This window comes from Neophocaena asiaeorientalis, unplaced genomic scaffold (assembly GCF_003031525.2).
Source record: "Neophocaena asiaeorientalis asiaeorientalis breed wild unplaced genomic scaffold, Neophocaena_asiaeorientalis_V1.1 scaffold91, whole genome shotgun sequence".
Classification (NCBI taxonomy): Eukaryota; Metazoa; Chordata; class Mammalia; order Artiodactyla; family Phocoenidae; genus Neophocaena; species Neophocaena asiaeorientalis.
The window spans coordinates 779216-798723 of NW_020173198.1; the positions used below are offsets into that span (position 1 = coordinate 779216).

Genomic DNA, 19508 nt, shown 5'->3' on the forward strand with positions numbered 1-19508 from the left:
CCCCGGGGACCAGTCGGGAGAGATGTCGCCCGGGCCCGCAGCATAGCCCTCGGAGATCAGCCAGGACCTGCCGAGGGAGAAAGAGGGAATGGAACCCAGAGCCGAGGGGAGGGGGCAGGGCCAAAAGATCGGTTGTGCAAAAAGAGGTGACAGAGGCCAGGAGAGAGGGTGGGCCCGAGCGGGGGACAGGGAAAAAGGGAGGTAGGGGCAAACCCCAGCTCATTCAGCAATCACTGATGCCTGCTGTGTGCTAAGCCCCGTTTCAGGTGCTGGGGAGAAGCAGCGAGCAAAAGGTCCTGCCTCCTAGACTCTCTATTCTAGTGAGGAGAAACAGATAACAAAATAAGAAACCACGAGGTATGCTAGTGTGCAGTGAGTGTGGTGTGAAGTGATGCATACGGAGCAAAGTAAAAGGGAACAGAGAAGAGCCCAGGGAGGGGAGAGCTGACATCTTTAAATTGGGTGCTGATGAGGGTGAGATCTAATCAAGGCATCTTGGAGGAAGAGTGCCCTAGCCACAGGGAACAATAACCAAAGAGGCCCTGATATGGTACTTATCTGCCAGGTCCAAAAACTAGCTAGAAGGCCCGTGTGTAAGAGTATAGTGGGCACCAGGAAAGCAGTGGGAAATGAGGTCAGGAGTTCACAGAGGCTGACGTTTACTGAGCGCTGCTTAGTGCCAGGTAAGGTGTAAAGTGCCCTCATTTGATCTTTACAACTCTATGGGGTAGGTATGTATTAGCCTTCGTTCTACTAACAAGGAATCCAATGCTCAGAGAAGTTAATTAACTTTCCTGAGATGACTCAGCTTGTAGGTGGTGGTAGCAGAATAAGAACTTAGATGCCAGAACGTATCATCAGAACCAGTGCACATACTACCTTCCAGGGAACCTGTCTGGGCCCCAAAGTTCAGAGGTGCTGGGGTGGAGCCAAGGTCAAACGTGGCCCCAAGGGAAAAGAGGTGTATTTAATGCGGACTGGAAAGTGGTCATGTTCAGGGAGAACAAGGAATTAGGAATCAGAGTCAATAAAAGTCTTACCGAGACAGAACGGGCGGAGAGTGAGGGTAGTGAAGAGACTCTACCTCACAGCATCAGGTGGGAACTCACCTGAGGCTTTGGAAGCTTCCGGCCTCTGCCCGCTCAGGAGTCCTCTCCTCAGGGAAGTCCCAGGAAGCAGCTTCTCTTCCCTCTTCTTCCTCATCACCAGCCTCCCCACACAGTTGCCCAGCCAGGAGAGGTACAAGTCCCAGAGCCTGCAGCCGGCCCAGGGCCCCAGTATCATAGAGGAAGCCCACGAGGGCTGCCACAACACGAGGGTGCCAGGCGCTGGCGCGAGGATCCCGCAGCAGGCCCATCAGCAGCTCCAAACCACCAGCATCCCGCAGTCGGGCCCGGTTGATAGCCTCCCGGCACAGCAGACACACGGCCCGCACCAGGGGCTGCTGGGAGGCTGGGCTAGCCCCGCTGGGGTCCCGGCGCCGCCGGAGTTCACCTAGTAGCACCTCCACAGCACCAGCGTTGCCCAGCGCAGGCCTTACCAGGCCCTGGGCGCACAGATTGGCAAGGATCAGGATGGCTGCCTCACGCACTGCTCTTTTGGGGTGGGAGGCCAGGCTGACCAGTGGGCCTAGTCCTCCACCCAGACTTAGCTGCTCAGCACAGGCCCGGGAGCAGCCTCGACTCAGCTCCAGGAGGGCACGGACTAAGGCCAAGGTCAGCGCAGGGTCTGGGGCAGCGGCCAGAAGCTCGGCCAGCGGGCGCACCACTCCCTGCTTTGCCAGGGCCAGGCGGTGCTGGGGTGAGTCCGCCAGGTTGCGGAGGGCACGAACCACACTCTGGCGGCACTGTGAGTCCTGGCAGGCCGTCAGGCCCTCAACAAGCAGGGGAACAGCACCTGCAGAGGGAAGAAGACAGGAGGTGAGTGAGGACAGACACCCAAGCCCTTCTCCCACCCCCAAGCCCTGGGTGGCTCCACCCTCAGAGCCTGCTCACCAGCAGAGTGGATGTCCCCACAGCTCTCAGGTTCCATGGCTAAGTTCCCCAGAGCACGGGCCGTTCGGTTCTGGATGCTGTCTGTCTTCACACACTGAAGAATAGTCACTGCAAGAGGGTTTGGCCTCTTGAGGTTTCTACCCCTTCTTGTCTCTCTCATTAATCACCTCAAGAACGTGGCCTGAGAGAGTCAGGGAAGGCCTCCAGAAAAGGCCTAACACTTGTGGGGTCTGGAAGGTTAGACAGGTAGGTATTTGCTAGAAGGATGGTGGATGGGAGTGTTACAGGGCATTTCAGGTTTCGAAGTAACCTTTGCAAAGGCCCAGAGGTGAGATCGAGTGTTTATGCTATGACTTCATGAAGGGCCTTGATCAGGCCAAGGGCTCAGGTCTTGAATGTGAGGGGACTGGGAGCCACACAGCGTTTTAAGAATGGAAGTGACATGATAAAATCTGGCAGCCATGGGGAGAATGGATTACAGGGGGAAAGAATAAGGCAGGGGGAGCAACATGGAGGCTGTTGCAATAGTGAGAAGACGGCTTCACCCAAGTCAGCTACCAGCACAGCCCAGCACAGTCTCTGGGCACGTGATGGAAGAAGGCAAAGAAGTGGATGGATTCAGGAGATATTTAAAATACAAAACAGTGAATGAATGATGGGGGTTATACACTAACAACAAAACTTATATTTATTGAGGACTTATTAATGTGCCAGGCCTCTTGTCAATGAAAATTTAAAATACATTAATGTTTTATTTTATCAAAAAAATTAAGATTTCATCAAAATAGGCATAATTTCATAGCTGGCAATGAAGTATAAACTGTGTTCACAACATTGCCACTAGGAGGCGCCAATTTCGCTGGTAAACAGAAAAGCTTGCTATCTTTTGTTAGGATTTTTCTTTTAAAAAAAAATTGAAGTGTAGTTAATGTACAGTATTAAATAAGTTTCAGGTGTACAATACAGTGATTCGCAAATTTTAAAGGTTACACTCCATTTATAGTTATTATAAAATATTGGCTTAGAATTTGTTCTTTATTTTTCTGGCTGTGCCACAAGGCTTTCGGAATCTTAGTTCCCCGACCAGGGATCAGAACCCAGGCCCCAGGAGTGAAAGTGCCGAGTCCTAACTACTGGACGCCAGGGAATTCCCAGGATTTGTTCTCACTGTGCTAGTTTTTAATAACTAGAAGTACCCAGTCCAGACTTAGATATCTGTGTTCTATCTTTGTATTTCATTTTCTCCCTATTCCAGTGTTTTGAGGTAGCTATTACTCCATTTTACAATCCTAGCCTCGGATGGGTCTAGGTGACTGCAGAGCCCACATTTTCAACCACTACACTTTCTGACCCCCAGCTCATCAAATGGGATTTCAGAGCCCTGCACAAGGCTGGACACAGTAGGCACTGAGTGCCTGCTGTGAACATAAATGGAGAGTAAGAATCATTTGAAAGAGTCATCAAATAACCCTTTGGCCTCCACCAGCCCAGATGCGAGAGAGGTGCTCTACAACCAATACTCAGGTAATTGGCATCTGATCTAAGAGGGCTAGGGTATAATTTATAGAGAGAGCAGTGACGTCACGGGTCATGACATCATGAGAGCTGCGGGCGCTGCGCCGTCAGAAAGCACGATCTTCCAGGCTACAACACAAAGAACTCAAGACTCCACCCAGGCCCAGACACAGACAGAGGTGTGGGTAGAATCCTTCTAGGAAATGGGGGCGGAGCACTTACCCAAAGGGATAATGCCTCCGAGTCTGCGCACTTCAGCCCGGCACTCCCCTTCCGTACAGCAGTTGGCTAAGATGCTGAGCGCCAAGTCCAGCGTCTTGCGCAGGAGCGCTGGTGGCGAGGGCGTCGATGACGACACAGCAGAGGGGGCGGGGCCCAGAGAAGGGGCGGGGCCAGAAGTCGCTGACTCGACAGACGAGGGGGCGGAGCCTGGGCCAGCCTGGGAAGGGGCGGGACCCGCTGCAGCCGCTCGCCGTAGCACCGCGAGAAGGGGGCGGAGCCCGCCGCGTGCCCGGAAGCGTTCGATTCCCCCAGCTGCCTTGACGTGGCGCGTACGGAGGGCTAAGAGCGCACGGCCCAAGGGTGTCTCGTTGGTAGCTGTGTCCTTTCCCCCACCTAGACCCTCCCCGGCCGCCTCCGTGAGCTGCGCGAGGCAGAATGAGAGCGAGTCCGCGGGGCTTAGCTTCGCAGCCGCCATCTTGGCTCAGGCCTAAGGCTCCGCCCTTCTCTTCGCAGCTCATCCTAGGGAGCGGAACTGGAAGAGCAGGACGTGGCCATGCACCTCCTCTCTGACGCTTTTTAAATAGCGCCGCCGCAGTTGTCATGCGAGTCGGAAGTTGTAGTTCTCGATCACGGTGCTCTGGCTTGCACAGTTGCAGAAGGCATGTTGAGAGTAGTGGTTAGCTAATCGTAGTGCGAGCCCCAGAGGCGCGTGCGGCGCATGCTGGGATATGTAGTCCGCGCCGAGCTTAAGACGCCTAGCTTAGGATGGATGGGAAACTCTCTCAAGGGACTCGGGTGGGCCGGTGCCTCTGGAGAACCCAGACATCCGATCATGGAGTTTCACTACAGTGCTGCTCCAGGTGACTTGTCTACTCTGCCCCCAGCGTGTCCTTGGCAGCAACAGCCTTTTCCTTCAGGCTCGCTTCGCCGCCCCTCATTGGTGGCCGGGGCACTGAAGTCCGCGCTGACGGACCGAGAACCCCGAGCCAAGCGGAAAGTATCAAGTTCCTGACAGCGGCTGCAGATGGGAACACTTGCTCCGCCAGGTGAATGAGAGGGTTAAACCTACCGAGACCGTTCGCTGCCACTTCCTAGAACTGCACGGGCTGGTGGATATTTCCGTTTCCGGTGCTGAATCACTGGGTCCAGAGTGTCTCCAGCTGTGGTTGTGCTTGTGAGCCCAGTGGTTGGTATCTAGGAAACGGTACGTTCTTACCGCTGTGGAGTCGGTGGCTCCAGAAACGGCAAGGGAGGACTCCGACGGGGCCGAGTAGCGGGGGAACCGGTCGTCAGGATCCCAGGGAGTCCCGAGGTCCGCCTTCGATTGCGGAGTTGTTCCACCCAAGCGGCCCTTCCTGGTGTGGCCGGGGCAGCCGGCCGCCCGGGAAATGATGATGGGCCTGCAGTACCTACGTAGGTCAGTCTCTGGCCCTGCGGAGGAAGAAGCCCCTGCCAAGACCAACTATCCTGCAGTCCCCAGAGCTTTCGAGTGCCAGGAGTGTGGACTGTCCTCAGCCTACCTCCCTAACCTCATTCACCACCAAAGCAGCCATGGGGGCGACAAGCCCTACTGCTGCCCGGAGTGTAGCAAAAGTTTCCGACGTGGCTCAGATCTGGTTAAGTACCATCGGGTACACACTGGAGAGAAACCGTACCTCTGTCCTGAGTGTGGCCGTTGCTTCAGCCTGAGCTCCAACCTCATCCAACACCGTCGCTCCCACTCAGGCCTCCGGCCCCACAAATGTCTGGAGTGCGGGGAGGCTTTTGGCCGCAGCTCGGACCTGGTTAAACACCAGCGGGTGCACACGGGTGAGAAGCCTTACACCTGCGCTGAGTGTGGTAAGACTTTCAGCGTTAGCTCCAACCTGATCCAGCACCATCGCACGCACACGGGCGAGAAGCCCTACCGCTGCGGGGACTGCGGCAAGCGCTTCAGCCTGAGCTCCAACCTGGCGCAGCATCAGCGCTCACACACGGGCCAGAAGCCCTACCGCTGTGCCTGGTGTGGTGACAGCTTTGGGAGCAGCTCTTCTCTGCTCAAGCACCAGCGATCGCACACTGGGGAGAAGCCCTACAGTTGCTGTGAGCGTGGCGAGAACTTCACCAACATCTCGGACTGCATACGGCACCAGCGCACCCACAGTGGAGAGCGGCCCTTCAAGTGTCCTAAGTGTGGTCGTGGTTTCAGTGAGCGCACCCAGTTCACCAAGCACCAGCGTGTTCACATGGGTGAACGACCCTATGCCTGCCCAGAATGTGACAAATCCTTCTCCCACAGCGCCAAGCTCCTTAAACACCAACGCTCGCACACAGGCGAGAAGCCCTATAAGTGCCCCAGCTGCAGCAAGAGTTTTGGAGACAGTTCACATCTGCTGCTGCACCAACACCCTCACACGGGCCAGAAGCCTTATGCTTGCGGCGAGTGTGGCAAGAGCTTCCGCCGGAGCGCCCACCTGCTCATCCACCAGGTGGCGCACAGCGGTGAGAAGCCCTACGTCTGCCTGCAGTGTGGCAAGGCCTTCGCCCGCAGCTCCAACCTGGGCCAGCACCAGCGGACGCTCCAGGGGCACAGCCCCTGCCAGTATCCCTTGCTTAAGTTGCAGCCCAGACTTCAGCTCTGACTTTAGTCCAGTCCTCAAGGAGCCTGAGGGGCCCAGCATTTCTCAGTAAACCTCACTTCTGCTCCTCTAGGGCTGCTGATTAGCGGGCTGAATCAGGGAACCCCAGGCTGGAGGAATCGGAACAGAAAAGTGGGCTTAGGCCTGTTCTCTGAGGCCCTGGAGATGGGATTCCAGCTGGAGGGAGAGTTTGGGGATGGCAAGAGCTGGCCCAGCTGCTTTAAGATGCAGAACACCTTTGGCGGCCTAGGTGTGTCCCTTCACAGGCCTAGGGAGTGATGGGGCTAATCACACCAAGAGCAACAGTTACGTCAGCCCAGAGCAATGGGACTCAATGCCAGGCAAGCCCCTGTGAGGAACGCAGTAGGGGAAGAGGGGGTCGGGGAGGTCCTCACCTCCAGAGGGGACCATAAGGCAGGCTGTGTTCTAGCACAAGTATCAGAGTTTGAATTTGGGACCATTAGGTGAGCTCTGGGGTGTGTGACCCCTTTGAAAGAGAGCTGTCTTTACAGGGTGAAGCTGGTGGGGCCCAGGGCCAAAGCAAAGGACCGGGAGGCCTGTCTGTTGAGTTCGGGGGGTGCCCGGTGACATTTCTAGGCAAGGGCAGAAGGCCCGAGGTTGGTCGTCTGCCCCTACCTCTTCTTTAGCCTTTTCCCTTGCAGGCTCCCCAGGCTTTTTCTCTGATCCCTCAACAGAGGAGAAAATGTGAAGATTCACTTGTGCCCGGACACCGGGGACTAGACATGGTCATTTTGCCAGGGCGCTGGGGCGGGCTGCCTCCGTAAACAAATGTGTTTCTATTGGTAAAACTTAGAGTATATGGGAGCCAGAGGGAGGCTTCCCGAAGCACTGCACAATGTGTGCCCAGAGCAGAGTCTAAGCTGTGAGGCCCTGCTCTCCCCCCCGTAGCTGGCTGTGTTCCTGGGAGAGGCACAGAATGTAGCCCTTATGAGGTTGGGGGAGGCCTAATGCCCACCCCATGGGACCATGAGCCTCATGCATCTGGTGCCCTGTCCCCAAATCTTGTCTCTCACCAGGTTTGGTGCATCTAGAACCGTATCCACGGGGAAGAGGGGCCGAAGGGGAGGGATGTGAGGTAACTCCTCTCTCAGCTTCTAGCACAGAGTGTCCAGGCTTCTCTTTTTGTGACTGCGTGACCTTGGACAGGTCTGCCTCTTCTAAGCTTCAGTCTCTTCATCTGTAAAACAGGGATGATGAAAGGACTCAGCAAGGAAAGGACTCAGCAGTCCTCAGTTCCCTGCTCTTCCTCAAGTCTGTCACCCTGTCACCGGTGGTGTCGGCCCACAGACATCACGCCAGCGCGCTTCCTAGCTTCTCCCAAAGGTTACAGAAATGAGTGAGACAGCCCCAGTCCTGGAGTAGTTTGGTGTCGTGAAGGAGATGGACTCAGGCTCGATGCTGGCACTGGAGAAAGGGCATCACCTGGAGTAAGTCTAAGAGGCTTCATGAAGGTGACATCTAATGGATGCCACTTGTCTCCTCAAGCTGGGTCTGTGATGAACAGATGGGTTCTGGCATATTCCCCATCAGTGGCATCTCAAAATAGCACAAGCCAGTGACTGAGTTGGAGGCCTGAGCCAGGTGCATCCGTAGTAGGCATTCAATAAGTAGTTGTTATGATCAGGTCCTGTTTACTCTTACTAGTGACCTTGGGGCCTCAGCTTCCTCAAAGCTGGATTGCGTTCTCTGCAAATTTGTAACTGCAAGTGGACGTTAGGTACATGGCAGGGGTGGGCATGGGAGGAGGATTAGTTTGCAAAATCCCTTTCAGTCAACTGGAAGCTAATTTCTCACATTAAGGTAAATAGCCATGTGCCCCATCTCCTCTCAGTTGTAGAGACAGGTCCTGCCCAGAGCAGGGAGGCAGGCCAGTCCTTGGAAACAGGAAGGATGGGCTTAATCCAACAGGGGTTTATCCGGCATTCACTGTGCCCTGAGCTGGGAAAGAGGCCCTCTCCAAGCACGTGGCCAGTGCTTAGGCCAGAGGCAGCGGACATATTTGCTTTGGCCTTCACTCTGTGTGTGTGTGTGTGTGTGTGTGTGTTTACACTATTGAGCCACCTTTTTTTTTTTTTTTTTTTGCCGGTGGCTTGTGGGATCTCAGTTCCCCAATCAGGGATCGAACCCATGCCCTCAGCGGTGAAAGTACGGCGTCCTAACCACCGGACCGCCAGGGAAGTCCCATGAACCAACATTTAAATCAGGAGATTTCACATCACAATCTAGATTTCTAGTTTGCTGTTTTTGGGGAGGAGAGAGGGGAGAGGATCAGAAAATTCAGCAACACTGGAGCTTTCCAGCAACAACGTGTTGACAGGGCTGAGTAGTGGCTGCCCCGGACATGGACAGTCCCCACCGCTCCCTGGTGTGTCCCTGACTCAGCGAGTTTCATTTTAATTACTTGCCTAAGAGCTACAGAAAGGCGTTTGGGGGTGACCATCCCCACCCTACACTCTCATGGGTGAGAAAGACCCATGCGATGGAGGCAGTTTCTCTTTTCCCTCACCCCTTCCTGCCCCCCACCAGCCATTTTCCTCCCCAGCCCCCAGCCCAGCTGACAGACCGGACCTGCTTTCCCAACCCCAGATATCACCCTCTAATATTGAAGCTCCTTTCTGTATGTGCCAGGGAGTAGGAGCAGAGCTTACGGGTTCAGTAAGGCCAGGCAAACCCCTGTGTGCCTTGGTCAGAGGGCCGAGTATTGGGCCCTTTGAGCCTCAGGGAGACAGTCCCCGGCAGACACCCCTCGCAGGGCTATTTTGGGAAGCAAGCAGGTGTGGAGGTGCTCCATAAACGCTAAGGCCCCAGTGGGCTCGGAGGGAGGGGGCGTCAGTAATACTGTCTCCCCTGGGCTGGCCCTGGCTTCTGGACATGTGCTTGGACTCCATCCAGTTCTGTCTGATCTCACCCAGTCCTGGGAGCCCGGTTCCTCCTCTGAGCCTGGTGGGCGGTACAGAGGCTGGTGCTGGGCAGTGGGTGTGGCCACTGGCTGGCAGCTGGAGTCCCACCCACCCAGAAGCTCAACAGTGGCTGGCAGGTGCTTTTTTTTTTTTTTTGCGGTACGCGGGCCTCTCACTGTCGTGGCCTCTCCCGTTGCGGAGCACAGGCTCAGCGGCCATGGCTCACGGGCCTAGCCGCTCCGCGGCATGTGGGATCTTCCCAGGCCAGGGCACGAGCCCGTGTCCCCGCCATCGGCAGGCGGACTCTCAACCACTGCGCCACCAGGGAAGCCACATGCCAGGTACTTTGAGAGGTGCACTGGGGACGCCGGAACAGCATCCCCCCCTGCCCCAAGACAAAGTCCCTCCCTCCCTCCCTTCCCTAGACATATTCCAGGAGGACAGGGACTCTGCATTGTCCCTGTTGAGTCCCCAGCATCCCACATGGGGCAGGTGCAGAACGCCTTGAGGAAGGTCTGATCACACTGCCTGGGTGATTCGCAGGTTCTCTTCCCTGGGATTCAGGATCACTTTCTGTTCTTTCTTCTTCTGTTCTTATTTCCTGCCAGTTCAAAATGCTTCTCTCTCTCTCTCTTTATTCCTAAATAATGTGGATTTTCTAAAAACAAGGAAATTATCAATGATCCAGTACTGTCATCTAATGAACAGACTTTATTACAGTTTCACCAATTATTCCACTAATAGCCTTTATAGCATAAGAAAAAAAATTATGGTCCAGGATATAATCCTAACTAGATGCGCATATTGCATTTAGTTTTCATGGTTCTTTAGTCTCTTTTAATCTGGAAGGATTCTTTAGTATTTTAGGACAATTTCTTTGTTTTTCATGACCTGGAAAAATGCTTACATCTCTTAATGGCCAGCGTCCTCCTGGATCTGAATTAGGCACAACACATTCAAACCTCAGTACAATCTTTGTAAATTTAGAAACTCTTTGGGCACCAAGAAGTTTTCTGCAGGTTCTTCTTCCAGCTCACCCGTGCCAGCGTCTTCATACCACTCTTTGCCCACCCCCACTCCCCAATCACTTCCTTTCTCTGGACCTCAGTTTCTTCAGCTGTAAAATAAGCAGATAGGATGAGATGGTTTTCAGGGCCCCTCGCAGAGCTTTCCCTCAAAGAGTTTATGATTCTGCTATGTGTAGGGTGTATGTTTGCCAGCATGGGTTTATACCTGCATTGAAACTTGGCTTTCCCATAGTTTGGGATGTCATTTGACACCCAGAATCTATTCTCACTTCCTTCTAAAGAGGCTCTCTGGACTGTAGTTGTTAGAAAACTAAACACTACATTTCTTAGATTCCCTTGCATATTAGGTTCTTCCAATGTCCTTGCATGAGATTTAGAAGGTGTGAATGAAATGGGCCACTTTCTTGCTGCTATTTTCTGATGACCAGTAAAGTAGAGGAGGCACGGGGGTTTTCTGTTGCAGTGTTGCAGTGTCTAATCTTCAGCCTTGTGGGTGTCAAGAATCAGGTTAGAGGCAATGAAGCAGCTTCCTAATCCCCAGTTTGCAGCTATGATCCAAGTCTCCTCTAGCTTATATGACACCACGTGAAGAAAAAGTTGCCCCTTCTGGGAAGACACAGCTCTGGGGGTCAACAGAGGGCAAGGTGGAGCCTGACTGGCCCAAGGTCACTCAGGCAGCTGGTGGCTGAACTTAGACCAAAATCAGGGTCCTTTCCAGATGTAGTCCACTTCTGGGTGCCAGGGCAGATATGTGGCTCCCAAAGCTGAGGGGACTTGGCAGAGGGGCACTAGGGTTAGATGAGCGAGGCACCAGCCTCTAGTGCAAAAGTTAAGGGAGCATGAAAATACTCGCAATCAAGATAAATGATACATCTATGCGTACATATTTTTTAAAGGTTTATTTATTATTTACTTATTTAATTTGATTTATTTTTGGCTGCGTTGGGTCTTAGTTGTGGCACGTGGGATCTTTGTCGAGGCATGCGGGATCTTTCCTTACGGTGCGTGGGCTTCTCTCTAGTTGGAGTGCGCAGGTCTTCTCTAGTTGTGTTGCGCGGGTTCTAGAGCGCATGGGCTCTGTAGTTGCTGCACCCAGGCTCTAGTTGAGGCACGTGAGCTTAGTTGCCCCGCGGCATGCGGGATCTTAGTTCCCTGACCAGGGATCGAACCCTTGTCCCCTGCATTGCAAGGTGGATTCCTTACCACTGGACCACCAGGGAAGTCCCCCTATATATACTTTTAAATCAGAAAGCTACCACCTGTGCCAGCCACCTGCTTTTGTAAATAAAGTTTTATTGGAACCAGGGCCATGATTAGGGTGAGGTGAGTGAGGCAGGGTGGAGAAAATACAGGGTTGATGCCTGTCTTTATTTAAATCTTCGATATTTTGATATTTTGTTCACCATGAATTTTTTGCATTCATTTTGATTTTTTGAAATATCGCGTTGCAATGTCTTCTCTTGATTACTGAGTTTGGGGGCGTTCCCTTAAATTCTCTGCCAGAGGCCAGCTCCTCACTCTCGGTCTTTCCTTAGAGAGAGGTTTTAGGTACCACCACACCACGTTAGGCCAGGTCACCTCCACCAGGGCTCGCTCGCCCGGGCGCCCCAGCCGGCTACTTCCTCTCACATTCTAGTTAGGGACTGGGATGTGGTTCCTCGGTGGCTCTTTATGGTGTGCTCACTGCTCTGACCGGTTCGGCCCATCTTGGGAAGGCCTGGGGACAGGTGGGACGGGTTTTGGGGAGGAGAAGCAAGAAGGGCGGCGGGGGATGGAGCGCCCCCTGCCGGAGGTTGAGTAAGGATGCCCGGGACCCTCCGCATCCGGGTCTCGGCCCCTTGCGGGGACTACATTTCCCAGAAGGCGCCGCGGAGGCTGCCAGCCGTGGAGGTTTGGCTGCATCTCTCGCAGCCGAGCCAGGTGCTGCCGCCGCCGCGTTTTCTCAGTCTTCCCTCGGGTGTCAGCCCTCTCGGGATTGGGCCCTCTGCCACGCCACGGATGGCTTTCCCGGAACTGGGGTCTGGCCCTCTCCGGAGAGTGGGGGCGACTGGCCCCGTCTCGGCTGCACCTCGGTTGTGTCATGCAGGAGATAACGCAGGTGCGGGGTCTCAGTGGGTAAGAGCTGGCGGTGGGCAGCAGCCCGGCCCGCCGTCTCCACCTAGAGCAGGGGGCGTTTCTGAACACACGCCTCCGCCGAGCCCGTTTGAGGCGGCACCCCATGAGCCCCGAAAGCACACGGGTGTTATCCGGGGTTGAAAGGGCGGGACGAGCACCTCCACTGCCCTTTTCAGCTTTCCACCTTCCATTCTCTTCCTGGAGTCCGGTTATTCTATTAACTCCCTTAAGCAACCACAGCCCCTCCCGCCTTAATATCCGGGCCTCTACTACTGTTCCCAAGGTGTCCGCTGCGTTCTGCCTTCACCACGCTACCCCACCCTGCGCACCCGCCTTCCGTCAGGTTCAGCTTTCTCAGCTCTCCACTAGGCCACTGTGTACCCCCAGCCCGGACACAATCATGTAGGCTTAGACGGTTTGGTAAAGTTAAATTTTATCATCATGTGACACTGAGGCCAGCTACTGAGAGCTGCACACACCCAAGTTCAGGACTCGATCTTAGTCTGTTGATACCCTGGACCCATTGCTCAGAAGGGAAACACTGCAGCGAAGGAAGGAGTAACCTGTGGAGGTTACTGAGGATAACCTGAGATATCCCTTTAGTTCAAAGGTTCTCAACCTTGGCTGTACGTTATTGTTATTACTCTGGGGTACAGCCTAGGCAAAAGAATTTTGTAAAACTTCTGGTTAATTCTAGTGTGCAGCCAGGGTTGAGACCACTGCTTTAACCCCTAGGACAGATGGGTGGGGCCTGGGATGGCCAGAAGCACTAGGCCAGGCCCCTCCAGCTGGGAGCAGCCTCAACCCTTTATCCCAGTGTGCTGCACAAATCATTGTTAACATTTTCTATGTGTCCCAGGCTGTGGAAAAAGGAAGCTCTGCCCTACAGTAAGAAACGTATCCGACAGCCTTATGTAAGGCAGTTGGAAGAAAGACACAATAATCTCAGGAAGAGGTAAGGAAAGCCCAGGCTAGACAGCGAATGAAGGAGGGGAGAGCTGTGATAGTCACAGACAGAGTGGTGGATTATGGTGGCTAACAAGATCGAAGTTTTTGGCAACCTGTGGCACTTTCAATTGTCACAAGGGCTGACTGCACTGACTGTGTCCCAGCTGACTCAGAGAGCATTGCCAGAACTGCTGTGGTTTTCCTAGGGCCCCCAAGACCATGAATGGGCCACGGTCATCAGGCTTGGTCCAGTCTCAGACACGAGCAAATTGAACTGTGGCCATTCAGATTTTCAGAAGAGTGTCTGCTTTATGAAGGCCAAAGGCCCTTTCTTACACAGGGCATCAGCTGCACCCCTGAGGATGATTTCTACACAAGAGAGTCAAAAACAATAAGCTCTGTGCGTGGCCTGAACATGCTCATGACAGCATTTTCTGTAGTAATGACATTCCAATAATAAAAGAAATGACTAAAATGTGGGATTTTAAATAAAAATTGTATGTAGCCGTTAAAATATCCTTATGAAAGAATATGAATGAGCCAGAAAATGTTCACAAGTGAAAAAAGAATGCACAAATTCTTTTCCGAAAGCAAAATTAGATTCATCTTCTGCTTGGAGTAGTTTTCTCTTGTTCAGTAGCTAAACTGTGACTATAGAGTAGTCAGAATATGTAGGCATGTTGGCAAAGCCTGAAGAAACATGCAAACATGATGATATTATTCTTAGAAGTGGTGGGATTATGGAGGAAAGGTAGTTTCTTTTTCAAAATTGTCCTAATGAGATAGGCATTATAGCAGAGAAATTAGCAGGAAGCTCTCTTGAGCCAGACCGTTTGGGTCCTGGTTCTGCCACTTATCGTATGGATGAGCACTGGCAAGGTTAAAACCTTTCGGTGCCTCAGTTTATTCATCTGTAAAATGGGGTGATAGTCCCTCTCTTGGTTAGTTGTCGTGAGGTTTAATCAACGTGCGGAAATTCTTAGAACAGATAATCTCATTAGTACAGATGCGTAGATGAAATGCACTGGACCCAAGTAAACAGCATTGTTTTTAGTTGCTTTTCTCTGTTATTGCTATAGAAATAACCATGATCTCATTGACTGGCAGGCAAAGTGACTGGGAAGACTTAGATTGGGTGTGGTCACTTTCATGGTCCCTTTGGTTAACTTTCCAAGTGTGTCCACATTGTAACTTGGGAGGACAACAAAGATAAAAGAATCTGAGTCTTAGCATAAGCAAAGCTGAGCAGCCGGAAGTGGTTCCTTGATTCAGTTACCATTTATTGGGGGCCTACTGTGTCAGGCACTAGGCCAGAGCCTCTGCTCTCGCGGAGCTCAGTCTACTGGGGAGTCAGACATGTGACCAGACGTTCCTGATGCTTCTCAATGCCACTGCAACAGTCACCACACCAAGTGTGATAGGAGAATTTGGGAAAGCTTTCAATGGAGCTGGGGCTCACGTGATAAGCAGGACAAGTTTAGGCGACAGGAAAGGGCGAAGGGCATTCTGGGCAGTTGGAAGTAAAATAAGTACAAAAGCACAGAGGTGTGAAAGGCCATGGCGATTAAAGCTGCAGAGGTGGGGCAAAGCCAGGCTGAGCTCTGCTGTCCGTGCTGAAGCATTTGAGCTCTTCTGTAGGCCATGTTGTGGGTGGCGTTTAGGCACAGGTGCTTTGAAGCAGGGGAGTGACATCAGATTTAATGCTGGAGTCTGGGGTTTAAGGGAGAACTATCACTGGTGGATTATATGGATGATAAACCAGAATGCAGGGACTGGAAGCAGGGGAGGCTGATAAGGAGTCTTTTGCAATAATCCAGGCAAATGATGACAAGGATTTGCACTTAAGGCAGTAGAACTGGCAACAGAGAGGAGAGGATGGAGTTGAGAAATCTTTCTGAAGTAGAACAAAAAGGATGTGGTGCCTGAAGAGACTTGAGTTGGAGGTGCAGAGCTAGGGGAAAAGAGGAGTCAAGGACTTGGGTAGGGGAATTCCCTGGTGGTCCAGTGGTTAGGACTCCGTGCTCTCACTGCCGAGGTCCCCCGTTCAATCCCTGATTGGGGAATTAAGATCCCACAAGCCTCACAGCCAAAAATTAAAAAAATAAAAAGAGCACACATGAAAATATAAGAATAATAAGTAAAAAGAAAAAAAGGACTTAGGTAGCAAACCTGGAAACGGGATGGGTGATGCTCTGAGGCACTTCTATGCTGTTGGAGTTCTCATCGAACTCCACATTTTTTTTTATGCTAATAGCACATGGTTGGGAAGACCAACAACAATTTTTAAATAATTTTTATAAAACACGAGGGAAATAATTTATTAATCACTGATGTTGAGACATCACTTAATATTATGCTTGTCCATACCAAGGATATAAGGATTTCAGTAACATACCTTTGCCTAGTACCTCCCTAAATCCTTCTGTAAATTGTGAGATTTGAGGGACAGGAGAGAGGAGAAGTTGTTCCTTTTGAATCTCAAAATGATGTTAGACAAGAGAAGCCAGTCACGAAAGAATACATAATATGCAATTACATTTAGATGAAAATTTACAATAGGCAAAACTAATTTATAGGGGCAGAAAGCAGATATCAGTGATTATCTGGGGCTGGGTGGGAGAGGGAGTGGCTGACTGCACAGGGGCGTGAAAGAACTTTGAGGGGTGATGGAAATGTTCTATACCCTGATTGTGTTGGTGGTTATGCCAGTGTATATACATTTATCAATAGGGGCTCATCAGATTTTCAGCAGGAGGGGTACTTGGGCAGGTGCGCCACAAGAGGGCAACAGTAACAGAGGATGCTGGCAACCCTCAGGCCATCGACCAAGTACCAGCTCAGTGGGAACTTCCAAGCTGAGGCTAAGGGATGGGAATCCCCAAGGAATTGTTTGGTGACGACCAGCAAAACTGAGTGGAGAGAGGGGCGCCTAGAACCTTTTCAGGTAGAAATACCCCATTCATTTTTGTTTTCTCCAAGAGCCATAATCATTCAGTAGGGAGGGGACTTGAGGGGACTGTGTGTGGACAAAGAAGCCAAGTAACTTTAACTGGAATAAGGTCCCATCTTCTCAGCAGCAATTCCAAAATACAACTGGGAGAAAGCAACTGTAGGAAGAATTCTGTTATAGCTCAGTGAGGGCGTGGGAATAATTTAGCAACACTATATAACATTTAACTGTTCAACAAGGTTACTAAGAACAAAACAAAACAAAAAGCTGAAGAAAGACATGTAGAACCAGTTTAGACCCATCAGGAGGAACAGGTATGGAGACCCTTCTTGAGAATATACCTTCCTCATTTTTCTTTCACATATTTAGATTAGGTATAAATACATAAAACTTATTTTTTTTTTTAAATTAATTTATTTATTTATTTTTGGCTGTGTTGGGTCTTCGTTTCTGTGCGGGGGCTTTCTCTATTTGCGGCAAGTGGGGGCCGCTCTTCATCACGGTGCGCGGGCCTCTCACTATCGCGGCCTCTCTTGTTGTGGAGCACAGGCCCCAGACGCGCAGGCTCAGTAATTGTGGCTCACGGGCCCAGTTGCTCCGCAGCATGTGGGATCTTCCCAGACCAGGGCTCGAACCCATGTCCCCTGCATTGGCAGGCAGATTCTCAACCACTGCGCCACCAGGAAAGCCCTTATTTTTCTTTTATATATTAAATTCATATCAGGTACATCAGCTCTTGATCAAAGCTGGGGGCATCCTGTTGGACTGTAGCTCTGAAAAGGTGTTTCTGTAGCGTTATCCAGAGCAACACGGTCCAAACATTCATTAAATACACATTTTTCGAGCACCCACTTCATGCCAGGTTCTGTGCTGGTGCTGAGGACAGAACTACGGACAAGGCAGACGTCAGCCCTGCCCTGTCTTGCAGTTTTCTAGAGCCTCTAGGGCTCACACAGCCCTGCATATTCTTTCTTCTTTTTCCTCCAAGTAGCCTGATTGTTCAGACTGAAATAACATACTTAGCAGTAGACACTTGTCAAGTTTGTGGCTGTCCAGCATCTTTGGAATACTCGTCCTACATTTTCTCCAAGATACAATTCCTAACCTCCTGAAGGCAGAAGCCAGAACTAGATTTCCCAGCCTCTCCCGAAGCTATGGCACAGGCAATGACCTAGGTGTGGCCAGTTGGTGCCCACGTGATTCCTTGATCGAGAAGAGAGCAACTGAAGGATGCAAGTTTCATGAAGAATCCATTTTCAAGAGGGGATGAGGGTGGAAGAATCTAGCTTTTGATGAAATAAAACGTTTAAGACGGGACAAGGAAATTTTTAAGCATAAAATTCTCGGCCCATTTGAGCCACTACCCCCTCCCCTTTAGTGTGCATTGTGTATCTGCCTTATACATTAACTAGATACCCTTAGAAGACACAGGAATGCCTACTCGCTCCCCTCCACCCCCCAAAAATAGCAATTTCCTCCTGGTGCCAGCAAGGTAATTCCTTGGAGATAACATTCCTTTCTCAATCCTGTAAGGGGTCACAATAACCCACTACATGCCTTGTTGGAGTATGTAAACTGTCAGTATGTTACATTGATGTGTAACCCTTTGTCTCAAAAACTTACATAACTGTATCTCGACCTCTAACAGGTGGAACAACCCTCAGAGCTTTCTGAAAGACTGTTTCCCAGGTTATAACCCTCAGGTTGCCTCCAATAAAATTTTCCATTTCTTTTTTTTTAAATTAATTAATCTATTTATTAATTTATTTATTTAGGCTGCTCCAGGTCTTAGTTGTGGTATGCAGGCTCTTAGTGGCAGCATGCATGCGGGATCTAGTTCCCCGACCAGCGGTCGAACCCGGGCCCTCTGCATTGGGAGCAGGGAGTCTTACCCGCTGGACCACCAGGGAAGTCCCTATGTCTTTCTTAGATTGACTACTGATTAAATTTTGGTGACACTTTCCATGGCAGCATTGATGACGTTTTTGGCACTCAGTGTCCAGCAGTGTGAACTGTCTCTGCACAGCTGGCCCACAGAATGGTTTGTTTCTGGCGGTACCAGAGATACTGCAAGCTACCTGAGATTCACAATTGCGTATCTTTTTAAAGCTAGTTAAAGGGAGTTCTGCTCTTTGCAAAGAACTGTGACTAATACATATACTGAGCTCCTGTTCCGTGCCAGACTCTAGGCTGGCACAATCCTCTATTGCTTTACCTAAACTTCATAAAGATCATTTAAGGTACAAATTATTAAACAGTTTACACCTGAAAAAACCTGAGATTCAAAAGGACACAATTCATTCTACAAATATTTATTAAAGGCCTACTGTGTGCCAGCCACTGGGAATACAGTATTGAACAAAATATTTCCCCACAACTATAAAAAGAATGGCATATTGTATTTTAAATGTCCCCTTACCAAAATAAGACGCACAGTACAGCAGCTGTCTGGAGAGAAAGACCTCCAGGCAGGCCTCGTTCTAAATATAGAAACCCCCTAAAAATAGCCACCTACGTTACAGACTCAACAGGTGACTGGCCGGAACAGAGGGGAGGGGAACCGAGGCCTCAGTGAAGGAGAAGGAAAGGACGGTGCCGTTTTCCCCAGCTTCTCTCCCTGACATGGCTTTGCCTCTGAGGTCCTTGGGTCGGGGCTTGGCCAGTGCGGCCAAGGGAGACCACGGAGGGACAGGAGGTGAGTTGCAGCCAGGGCCTGACCCTGTGGCTTCTTGACCTTGTCCATCTGTCCCCCACTCCTGCCTCTGGGACGTTCCAGGGTCCTGGTGACGCCTCCCCCTCCCGCCCAGTCCGTCCCTCTCTCAGCCCTGCCTTTCCCCGCTGCAGCCCGCACCTGGCGCCTCCTGACCTTCGCGCTGGCGCTCCCGAGCGTGGCCCTCTGCACCCTCAACTCCTGGCTCCACTCGGGCCACCACGAGCGCCCAGAGTTCATCCCCTACCATCACCTCCGGATCCGCTCCAAGGTACACTGGCCCGCGCGGGCGCGAGCGAGGGGGTGCGGGGGACTCCCAGGCTGACGCCTCGCTCCCCCTCCCTCTCTCCACAGCCCTACTCCTGGGGAGACGGCAACCACACTCTTTTCCACAATCCCCGTGTCAACCCTCTGCCCACGGGCTACGAAAAGCCTTGAGGCCTTGGCCGATGCCCCCAGACGCAATAAAAGTGTGGAAGCCGTGTGT

General features: G+C 51.7%; 3 protein-coding genes across 3 annotated transcripts in view; 2 read left to right on the forward strand and 1 right to left on the reverse strand.

The window, feature by feature from the left end:
- Positions 1–4228, reverse strand: part of ARMC5 (armadillo repeat containing 5) — a 6363-nt gene extending 2135 nt beyond the window's left edge. The window contains exons 1-4 of the mRNA XM_024744327.1: positions 3732–4228; positions 1995–2102; positions 1110–1896; positions 10–67 (exon numbers count right to left, since the gene is read on the reverse strand). Coding sequence (XP_024600095.1) covers positions 10–67; positions 1110–1896; positions 1995–2102; positions 3732–4206 — 1428 coding nt within the window. The 5' untranslated portion in view covers positions 4207–4228. The remainder of the gene's footprint in view (positions 1–9; positions 68–1109; positions 1897–1994; positions 2103–3731) is intronic.
- The window catches only part of COX6A2 (cytochrome c oxidase subunit 6A2), a 20588-nt gene extending 1083 nt beyond the window's left edge, over positions 1–19505 (forward strand). Inside the window, exons 2-4 of the mRNA XM_024744414.1 lie at positions 18834–19006; positions 19156–19292; positions 19376–19505. Of these exons, the coding sequence (XP_024600182.1) occupies positions 18934–19006; positions 19156–19292; positions 19376–19459 (294 nt within the window). The 5' untranslated portion in view covers positions 18834–18933 and the 3' untranslated portion in view covers positions 19460–19505. The remainder of the gene's footprint in view (positions 1–18833; positions 19007–19155; positions 19293–19375) is intronic.
- Positions 4564–7993, forward strand: LOC112399253 (zinc finger protein 660-like). The gene is given in 2 exon segments (XM_024744328.1): positions 4564–4728; positions 4916–7993. Coding segments are annotated over 2 exon segments (1602 nt in total). The 3' UTR covers positions 6353–7993.
- Positions 19506–19508: the final 3 nt, after the last annotated feature.